At 33.5% G+C, this 12,080-nt stretch overlaps 1 protein-coding gene across 1 annotated transcript; it reads left to right on the forward strand.

Annotated features, from left to right (window-relative positions):
• The first annotated feature begins 7,822 nt into the window (after positions 1 to 7,822).
• LOC125074956 lies at positions 7,823 to 9,254 on the forward strand. The gene is made up of 3 exons (XM_047686441.1): positions 7,823 to 7,868; positions 8,448 to 8,555; positions 9,115 to 9,254. The coding sequence occupies exons 1-3, from the start codon at positions 7,823 to 7,825 to the stop codon at positions 9,252 to 9,254; spliced, it is 294 nt and encodes a 97-aa protein (XP_047542397.1).
• The last annotated feature ends 2,826 nt before the right edge of the window (positions 9,255 to 12,080 follow it).

Here is a 12,080-nt window from a genome sequence, read left to right on the forward strand (position 1 = left end):
CCGCCAACTGACCGCAGAACCATATGATAGCAACTTTCACTATTGCGACAAGGATTTATCTAATATTAGCGACGTATAAATTAAAACCGTATTATGTAATGAATTGAGGTCACATTCTTTTGACGTGAATCATCCCTTACGACTTTTCGTCATTAGTGATTCCATGAGAACGAAATTCAAAATGTTTTGTCTGTAATGCAAAAATAATTACTCATTTTCATCAACTTTATTACGTTGAGTTAAGACTGCTTTTAAATTACGCTTCTGTATGCATTGTATGTGTGTGTTTCCATTCACCTCTACAAACGAAAGGATGTATTAACTTATGTTGAATACAAATGTCTTTTAATTTTCGTTCTTAATTCTTTGGAATAAGACATATTTTAATTTGTTATGTGTTTGTAGTTATAATGTTTTACGTTTCAAATACCACCACTTTCATATTTGTGAAACCAAGAGTGGTGGACGTTTTCCTACTATCATAGAAAGCTTACACTGAGTGTAATAACTTTTAACATATTATGACAGTGTGTCGCTATATTTACTGTGTTCAAAATCGATATACGTACGCGGTTCCGTCTTTATTTAGAAAGACATTTGGAATTTAATTTCAATATTTAAAATAAATATTTAGATGAGCGTTTAAACTTTTGGGAATACGTTAGCTAAATATTAAAATGGAAATAGTTTATTTGAGTAACTTAACAATATGTGCTTAAGTGAGTCAGTATAACTACAGACACACATATTGGTTTCCAAAGTTGGTAGCGTAATGAATACTTGATACTTTTCGTACAGCGCTAATATCTATGATTAGTGGTGACCATTTGTATATATTGAGTCCATACATGGCTAAGATGTTATGAACCTTGTGCCTGTAGCTACACTGGCTAACTTACTCGTCAAACCGGAACACAACAATAGTATGGCGGTAGAATATCTGTTGAGTGGGTACCCAGACGGGCTTGGACAAGGCTTTACTACCAAGTAAATATATAATATCCAAATGTTTCACTTAGAATTAATACGACATTTTTTTTTTCTTATTTAATATTATACGGATATAGGCATAATATTTTACCGGTGTTATAAGGTATACCTAACAACTTGACTTTATTTGTAGGCTATTATTTGATATTTGATATAATCACAGATTAAAATTACTTTAAAAAACTTTAAAAATTACAAAAAAACAAAAATATAATACACATTTTTTTTATCGAATTCGGTTACGGGTTCGTATAGATTTTTATTTCGGATATTCGACGGCGTAGGTTACGGTTATGGAGCACCAGAACATCCCTGTTCTTGTTGCTAGTTATTGCGTTTTTCTTTTTTCTAATAATTTAATCCTGAGTCGCTGTCATGTGGGTTTATACGTCTAGTAGTCGTCTAGAAGTTCGGTGATGTCAGAGTAAATTAAAGAATTAAAATAGTCATCAAAATTTTATTAATTGGCATTTTGTAGAAGCTAAATTGTTCACATTAAATTTATGTTTTCTTAAAACGTATGTAGCTACTTATAGTATTATTTATACACAATGACAATGAGTGTCATTTACAGTAAAAAAATCTTTTTGTTTGTGGTATATTATGCGTTGATTAATTCTAATTACTGTGGGAATATTACCTAGGTAATTCGAAAAACCTAAGAATAGTTCTCACATCATTCTATGTTCGTCCCCCATAACCGACAGACCGATAATTTTTAAACGGTTCTTTGCATTTGACAGCTAAAGCAATTAAATGTCAAAATGTCATTTTTTTTTATCTGTGTGGTGATTTTGATTTTGAAGTGTGAGTATATAATTTATTATTTTTAATTGTGAATATATATAATTATTTCGTTATTAATAAAATAATATTAATTTGTTTTTAAATTTTTGTGGAAATAATTGTAATGATATCAATATTCGAAAGTTTTTTTTAACCGTTGGTAATTTTTGTTTTCTGTATAAGCATAAATTGACATAACAAATCACTTGTTTTGCTTCGAAAATCAAATAAATTCAAAGCTTAATATCATAGTAATCAGAAAAATGTATTTTTATTAAATTACATTAAAGCCGAATTTCTTTCGCCGATTCTTCTCTGGTCTGAGTTATTTCTTTCCGAATCAGTGGTAGAATTTTAACAATCAACTTGAAATTTTAATCCTTGCTGTTGAATTTAAAAATCGTTTTTAATTTCATAAAATAACAAAACCATTTATATCATCTTATCATAAGGATAGTAGATATATTTTAACTTTTTTTGGTAATGCTCTTGCATACCAAAAAAAAAAGCGAAAGTATTTCATACCTATATTAAAATAATATATATTTAGACAATATAGGTCTATATTATTAAAAACTAGCACTGTTGGCTTTAAACTAAGGCCAGGGCCGTGTCATCCTCTACTTCATCGTATGCCAAAATTCGGGCGCGGCACAATGATAGCCTTGCCAGTAATGGTCTGAGACCAGCGATAAAATATCCCAGAATGTCTCTTAAAAATATTTTTTGGGAAGAGAAGAGAGCCCCAGAATATCCCTTGCACTTGTGCTTAGGACGGGGTTACCTGAGACATTGACTATGTATATCCTGGACGTAATGCAATCAGAAATCAACTTCGTTCAAAAAACACACCAATCTCATTATACTTTTTGATATCAAGATAGATCCCAATGTTGATCCCAAATTCAGTTCTGATAAAATTGTTGGTGCACGTAATCGCTCCGATTGAATCTTGAATCGATCTATGGGAGTAAATAATATATCTCTCACCAGAATGAGCGGATACAGTTGTCCAATCCATGGTCTTACATGGAGGTCTTGCATCTGTGGGTTTCGACGTGAGCCTTTTAACGCGCCGCTGACCTCAAGCGATTAAAAAATGTCACAAGGGCATTGAACCCTCACACAAAAATCGCGTTTATTCATATTATTTCCCGTAAATTCCAGTTTGAACGACTAATAATTTGAATAATAAAGGTTTTGTTGGTGCATCCAACAGTTGCAGCGCAATCAGAAATAGTTATTCGCTACTATTGGGCATCTTCTGAGCTATAACTGTCTTTAGGACCTCGGACCAATGTAATAATCTCCTGAGTAGATGTTATATTTCTCGTTGATAGACGTGAAAACCACACGCACTTCAAATCAAATCAAATCAAATCAAATCAAATCAAATCAAATCAAATCAAATCAAATCAAATCAAATCAAATCAAATCAAATCAAATCAAATCAAATCAAATCAAATCAAATCAAATCAAATCAAATCAAATCAAATCAAATCAAATCAAATCAAATCAAATTTATTCAAGTAAACTTCACAACGAAGCGTTTTAGAATCGTCGATATTTAAACACTACCACCGTTTCGGAAAGCAGCTGCAGCTCGCATAGTTGCTCTTTTCAAATAAACAGATTTACAATGCTGTTTTTTTACAATAATTAGTGCCCTGTGATGGAACCCGAGCCTAAAACCAGGCGTTTTTTTTCTAAAAAGTACTCTTTTAATGAATAATAATATTTATTTATTAATTTAGTCTTAATAAACTTTTTAAATTTTGTAAATGGTAAATTAGTTACATTCGTTACGTTTCACAAAGTATCTTCACTTAACTTCTAGTATAAAATAAGTTAAACTACGTTCTCACACCTTACACATTAGGAAACTCGTCTCATTCAGTCATTCTCCTCTGAGACCTCACTTGGGCCCTTTTCTTAGCTGTGTCAGTACTCGGCCAAAAACCGACGGGCCCAAACTATCCATTAGCCAGTGTAGGCAACAGGACGACTAAAATAACGACGACGGCTATTAATAAATAAGGTTTAAAAATACTTATTATTGCTTATTATATACACAAGGACAGACAGCGGTAAGTACATTAGAGGTATATATATAAATATATATTGTCGTGACGCATTTTCGTCTAGAGTCTAATCACAGCAATTCTAAAAATAATCGCCTCAAAAACAGAATTAAAGATAAAAAATAAATTCAAAACACTCAAATAAACCAATATTTCATCAATAATGGTCACGATCGCATTCCGACGAATAGGCGAACATCTGTTAAATAATTTAATGACATTCACGTCACAAAACGGTAACGTTCGGTTTATTTTCAACATTCACAAATGTTTTTTTTAAACCATATCCTGATTCTTATTACGCAAACATTTGACCGAAATTAAAAAAAAAAACACATTACTTACGAGGCGCGTTTATGCACATGTTAGCGTGTCAAGGTTGCCTCACGCGAGTTACCAACGATTACACAAAGTAAAAATTGTGTGCAGAAAATGTTAACAGTTACGGTCGTTTAAACTTTAAACACTAAATACACATAAATTCGTTTCACTTTGGTTAAATTACATTTATTTTTTATAAATTTAATTGCTTTACTTTCATTCAACGTTTAATTTTATGAAGTAAATTGCTACTACTTCTTGGTGGTAAGACTTTGTGCAAGCCCGTCTGAGTAGGAACCACCCACTCATCAGATATTCTACCGCCAAACAGCAGTACTCAGTACTGTTGTGTTCCGGTTTGAAGGGTGAGTGAGCCAATGTAACTACAGGCACAAGGGACATCTTAGTTCCCAAGGTTGGGGGCGAATTGGTGATGTAAGGAATGGTTAATATTTCTTACAACACTATTGTCTATGGTCGGTGGTGACCACTTACCATCAGGTGGCCCATTTGCTCGTCCACCGACCGATATCGTAAAAAAAAACTAACTAATATTATAAATGCGAAATTGTGTCTGTTGCTCTTTCTCGACCGAACCAACGAACCGAATTTGATAAAATTTAGTATTAATCAAGCTTGAAGTCCAAGGAAGGACATAGGCTACTTTTATATGCCTAACTCCTAATGACCAACCCCTAAAACGTGATCGAAGTCGCAAGAACCAACTAGATATAAAACAAATACAAATGTGAAAGTAAAGTTGCTGTTTTGTCATGCTTTCTCGTTTTATTGATATAGAAAATAATACGGACAGTTAAAACTACACGGAGATAAATAAAACTTTTTATTTAATAGCATTAGATAAATATAGTATTTATTATTTTTTATTAGTAGTTATTAAGTAGTAGTCAGGCTCATCTTAATTTAGGCTACACCAGCGTTCGAGGGCATCTCAAAACTTTAGTTTCCAAAAAAAATATTTCTTAAGGACGAGACGACGACGACGATTGACAGAAAACCGCTTGACCTTTTACTTGTTGTTACTATTCGTAAATATTTCTTGAGTAAAAGAACACTTTCTTGCTGGTCGGATCGGAATGATTTTATTTTAAAAATGTGTCAATATATATACAAAAACTAGGAATAATATTATCCAATGAAATAATACATATTTACAAATTCTTTCGTCCAAAGAAAACGCTTACTTTTCTACCAATAGAAAGTTACAAAATTTACAATGATAAAAATTCAGCCAATTAAAAGTTATACATTACAATTGAAAATATTTTCGAAATTAAACTACGAATTAAATGTTCGATTAATGTTGTCTTAGATTAATGTTCGATTTTTCGACCAATGTCGTACGACGCCGCAATTTCGTATGTTCATTTCGTGTGTTGACACGAAAGTCCGATAGAGCGCGCTGGGTAAGCGCCGTGTGCGCTTGCCGATTTTCGCGTAGTATAAATAGCTCCCGAATTTGGTTTTTAAACCCCCACCGACTACGTTCTGAGCCGAGGTGCGATCTCATAGGAGACACCCTCAGGACGAACGTCACTCTCGAGCCCAAAAGGGTTCACTCTAAGGCAGAGTCGTAACACTCGCCCCAACGTTCGGTGACGCTGTAAAGGCCAGTAGGGCCAACAGCAATACTCAAACATGATACAAAAAAAAAAAAAAGGTTTTTAATTTAGTCGGAGTGCGTCTCTGGACGTCGACGCATGTATGAATTATAATGTAGAATGCAATTCCTACAAATTTAAGACGGGGAAAATAAGGACATTTAAAGAAGATTTTTCCATTTATGCAATGATAATTCATCCTCCTGCCCTTATTCCAATTTTACTTGAGATCGGCGCAGCATGTCCTCTTCTTCCATACTTCTCTGTCTGACGTCATCTCACAAGTAACATTATTTCTAACCATATTGTCTAACTCACAATCTATCCATCGTTTCTTTGGTCGTCCCTATCTCAATATCCATCCACGTCCGTGCTCAAGACCTTCCTCAAAAAATAGTCCTTATTCCTCCGCATAACATGCCCATACCATACCATGACAGCTGGTTTCCTCATAGCTTCTCAGTTACCGGTGTCACTTTCAAACTTCCTCTTCTTCTGCTTCTTATAATTAATAAAACAAATTAAATAAAACCCCAACAGTTTATTCTAATATCATTGAATACCATTGAAACAGAATACCAAATATTGAATCAATCAGACCAGTGGAAATTGCTCACATCCCTTCAACGACTATAAAAGAGCTGATGATCTTCGAAAACCTGAACAGATTTTCTTTTACCTTAGCAAATAATAACATTCTCGATCAAGTCAACTTTCATGCAAAAACTCAATCAAAATCGGTTCATCCGTTTGAGAACTATAATGCAACAGAGTACAGACAGACCTTCAAATGCAAAACATGCCTTTATAAATCGATGGAAACCAAATAAGTCTTTAGGAGTTTACAAATACCTTCCAGTCGAACCTATCTGTCTGAAACCTCTGTTCAAATGCCTTCTTTCTGCGATGAAGTAGAACAGTTCATTATTATATATCTAAATATATATAATTATACTCAGAACAAAAAAATTCATAGCCAAGATTAATGATTGATATGGTTGGCTGATATGATATAGTGTTTATACTTAAAGACATAGTATTATATAAGAGAGAAAATCACTCAACATAATATCTTGCAGCTTATTTCCACCACAAGAGGAATAAAGTCAAATAAACAACCTTTGACATTGAATTGACTTGAATTGGGTTTCATTGGTCTATATCCTGAATAATCTATGCATTATGGATTCCCAAAAAAAGCCGTTTGTAAGTTAAAGATATTGTTATTGGAATTAAGTGGAATGGTGTCATATTTTACGCACAGGACCGCGCTTAGAAGTCTAAAGGCCCTAGGGCAACTAGGAAGTGGAGACCTCTCATTAGTTTCCAAATTAATTTAACTATTTTTCAGCTGGGTACCTATTTCATTAGGTATAGACTATTAACTTCTTTTATTTTCGTTTAGAAATCATAGTTACTTGTATTTAACTATATATCGTTTATTTAAAAACCTATTCCAATAGAAGAAAATGAAAATAAACAAACGTGTTCCATGCGATTTCGTAATAGCAATGGCTAAGCTATATTTTTAATTACAAACAGTAAATTAATATATCTTTATTGATAATATAATACTATTCCACTAAACTTATTATATCCATTTATATTTGACTTCTGAAGTAACATCTAATAACACTTTCGTTGACGTTCAAAATGCAATTAATTATTCTCGAATCCATAAGGAATATCATAGATAATTCAAGCTCTCGACCAATTATGTCGCGTCAATTGGATGTCAAATGTTTATTTGGCGCTTGTCCTCTTGTGGTTGGAATATAATATCCTGTATAAAAAAAAAAAACAAGAACTCTGCAGTGCAAAATATAGCAGAGCTATTAGCCAATCTGATGTAAAATGTTACTCTGTGATTTGTTTATCTTGTTTGGAATAGGGTTTAGCAATTAAGTTGAGCTAAGGCGCTTTGTATGTAGAAACTAAATATTAAAAAATATATTAGGTATCTTTCACATTACAGGCTCCCAAACTAGCTGCTTTTTCTTCATTGTGCCTGAAGACGTAGCGATGGGGTTCACCGCGTACTATGGTTTTGCTCCGAGGATTTTTAAAGGTACACCTCCATGCCGATGGAGTCAATAAATATATTTTTATAGCCAATAATTTTCAAGTTAACACAAATCAGGCGCGGACCGGGAACCATATTTTCGTAAAAATAGTTGAATTATTTTTCGTACATTCGAAATAATACCAATTCGCCGATTAGAATAAAATATTCCCATTTGATAAAACTCACCACCTCTCCAATAATAAATTTAATTAATAAATTAATAAATGACAAACACCCCTTAAGTCTTTAGTTATGGACCGCTCCTGAATCGACTAACCTATAACAATAGTATTATTTATTAAAGACTTAAATTAAGTATTTAATATAGTCATTTTATTTTTTAAGTTATGAATGCGTTTCTCTTTTTTTGTGGGGCAAAAAGATCCATATCGGTCTGCATATAGCAATCGCAGTATAATTTTTGTATAATATTTTGACGTCACAATTGGCACGCATATTCCCAAGATTAAACGATTACAATTTTCTCTGTTTTCATATGAATAATAAGATTGTATTGCTACAAAAATATACAAGGCGCAAAGACTAGAAATTAAAAAAAGAAAGTATTTTATTTTTATTCAGGTAACGATCACCGCGTAGGATTTGGATTCCGTTTCGGCAACCACGCCGATCTCCAAATTTTGTACGAATTCGGTCCTCAAACTTCAACAAAACCATTAAAAGAAATAAGTGAGTTACATTTCTTTATTAATACATTCTTACGTTATATAATCATAAATATAGGTATAAATACCTACAATTTGAAAATTATAATAATAACAGAAATATATTTAATCCATTTAGGCGATTTGATAATCGCAATAAAGGGCAATTTATTAAGCTATTCGACTTTCTAAGTACGTACTTAATTTATATTTTAGTGTGAGTTTCCGATTGTCTTGAACTAATGCTTTAACACTTTGCGAGTGAATTAGGTATGTTAGTATAAGTAACACGTGCAAGTAAACGCATTGATATTACTCTTTGCTTTTAACCTTCATTCGCCTACTTTTATTTTTAAATGTAAAAGAACGCCTTACCCTTATTTCTTAGTTCTTTTCCAAAACAATTATAGCAGCACCCGATAAAACATGTGGGATGACAATAGCCCAAGTATTTACGATCAAAACTGCGAATTTCACATCACTAGCTCGTAAACCATTCTCAGCCTCAGAATTCTGAATTTCCGTTACATTTAAATATATCTCGTATATTTTGATTTATAACATGTATATTTCTTCTTCTTTAGAAGTTCCATCAGCTCCTCTGAGGCAGCGAGAAGCGAGGCGTCCGGTCATTGATTTTCTACTTAGAACTGGTATCCTAACGCGGTTATCGTATCGGAATAGCATTCTACACGAGAAGACAGCCGAAGTTCAGAAAACGTAATTAATCAATCAATATGTACGTTGCAGAGGAATAGGGTAAATAGTCTTTCAATGAACAGCCTAGTCTTTTTACTAAGCGGTTTCACTTAAGTCGCAATTTCTTATATACACTCTATTCACACCATAACAGGAGAAAAGCCAATTAACAACATTTGACAGCAAATTGACGCGATATAATTGGTCGAGAGCTTGATTAATCTGTGATATTCATTATGGATTTGCGATTTGCCGTTTTGCACGTCGACGAAACTGTTATCGGAAATTTTGGAAGTAAAATTAAAGTATTGTATTATAAATAAAGGCTTATTAATCAAAGAACTGTAAGTAGTGCACAATATAGCTGAGTTATTAGCAAATCGCATGAAATACGTAAATCTAAGGTTTGTTTATCTTTTTTCCTACATCAATTGGAATAGACTTTATGTTACAGTAATTTTATAAATTATGTTCTAACTTAACGTAATAAATACAATTAAGCATAATTTCAGGAGAGTCTAAAGAAAAACTGTATTTTATAAAAGGAAGCTGTATTGACTAAATGATATTCAAGCAATTGGAAAAATGCCTTTTAATAAAACGACTAGGCTGTTAATTAAAAAGGCTAATTAAATTAGTTGGTGACATAATGTTAAAACAATGTAAATTGACTGTTGTAGTCATAACTTCTAATGGGAGGGTAAAACGCTGCGTTACGTAACGCGTTACGGCGGCCATCTGTTAGGCTTCCTTTTCTTTTACGCATACAGCAGCGGTAGGCAAGCTCCTCCTCTCACTCTAACCCACAGCACTAGCTGTACTTCGGACAGTTTAAGTTATCCATTCTAGCTCATACGTAAATTTAAAAGATCAAGATCAAGTGTGGTCAATGTAGTCTTACTTTTCCCAGCTGTTTATAAAATAACACGTATTCACAGGACTTCGTACAAGCTCGTATGAGTGAGTACCACCCAATTACCATATCGTAATCTTCGCCAAACAGCAGTTTATAGTATATTTGCGATTAAACTCAAACTCCTTTATTCAATATAGAAGCATTACACTTTCTTATTGATGGTCAAATTAAACACTACCACCGGTTCGGAAAAGGAAACACCCTGACCTGAGAAGAACCGGCGAAAGAAACTCAGCGGGTTTTTTTTTTGTCAAACTAAATAAATACATAAGTATATTAAATAGAAATAGCCAGGCGATCGTTTCATGAATATACTCGAAAGGTGACCCAGTAACTACAGGCACAACATCTTTTTCCTAGGGTTGGTTTCTCAAAAACAAACCCGTAATATTAAACTATTTAACGACTCTGTGGTCGAGTGGTGTGTACACCGGTTTTCATGGGTACGCCATGGTACTCCTTGGCCCCGGGTTCGATTCCCGGCCGAGACGACGTAGAAAAATTTCATTAGTTCTATGTTGTCTTGGGTCTGGGTGTATGTGGTACCGTCGTTACTTCTGATTTCCATAACACAAGTGCTTTAGCTACTTACATTGGGATCAGAGTAATGTATGTGATGTTGTCCAATATTTATTAATATTTTATTATATTTATTTAAATCTATTCATAATACATTGGATTATACATCCACAGAAGCTTACCTAGAACTTAAGCTTTAACAGAAAAGGAAATAGGGCAACTTATATCCGACAACGAAACCCCCCCCCCCCCACTTTCCCATGGAAAACAGTGTAATAATAAAACAACATATTTATTTTCCTCGATGTTTTAATTTTTATCAAAAATGTTCACCTTACACTTATCTGTACACGCCGTAATGACGAAACGAGCCCTCCTCTTAGTGGGTTAAATAAACGGAGTAATTGGAAAACTACATCACCTACAACTAATGCCATTAAATATTTGTTACAAAAAACCATTTTAACACTGATTCAATATAAACGTTAAGAATATTTTCTTATTTCTTCGAATTGAATTAATATCAGGAGCTTTGATTATTTATGTTTGGCTAGACAAGATCGAAAACTGAAGCCAGTTCACTAAGTACACGCACACGTAGTAAAGTAGTATGACGTTAGGGAGTGTCTAACGTGGCCGTCACGCACACTTACATACATACATACGCACATAACAATAGGCTATTTGACAAGTTTTTAAAATTCATTTTATATTATTTAGTAGAGGTTAAGGAACCCAATAAAAGTTGTTTTTTTATTCTAGTACATATTTGCTGAAAAATATCAAATAAAAAATTCCATATTTAAATAGCGCGCGAATACGCTACTTTGACAATATGGCGCTGCAATGGGGTCGGTGACGTAACTTTCCTTTAGGGGGGCCCTGGGTTAACACTACTGAGAGGCCCACCTAAAACATATTTGAACGTAGACTTGAATTAAATACAGGACCGTTTGATTAATTGCAGGACTCGCAAGGCTGCAAACCATACGATCTGTTTAATTTAATAAAGTTATGAATTTTCATACTTTTTTGACATTTGACTCGCAAGGCTGCAAACCATACGATCTGTTTAATTTAATAAAGTTATGAATTTTCATACTTTTTTGACATTTGACTCGCAAGGCTGCAAACCATACGATCTGTTTAATTTAATAAAGTTATGAATTTTCATACTTTTTTGACATTTGACTCGCAAGGCTGCAAACCATACGATCTGTTTAATTTAATAAAGTTATGAATTTTCATACTTTTTTGACATTTGACTAAGCTGGGGCCCCCTTGAATTCACGGGGCCCTGGGCTGAAGCCCAAAAAGCCATATGTTAGATCCGGCCCTGATAGCATATAAAATTGGCACGACGTATATTTATTGAGTTGACAGACTGACAGTCGCCCAGCCTGCGACAAAACGAAT

This window comes from Vanessa atalanta, chromosome 29 (assembly GCF_905147765.1).
Source record: "Vanessa atalanta chromosome 29, ilVanAtal1.2, whole genome shotgun sequence".
NCBI lineage: Eukaryota > Metazoa > Arthropoda > Insecta > Lepidoptera > Nymphalidae > Vanessa > Vanessa atalanta.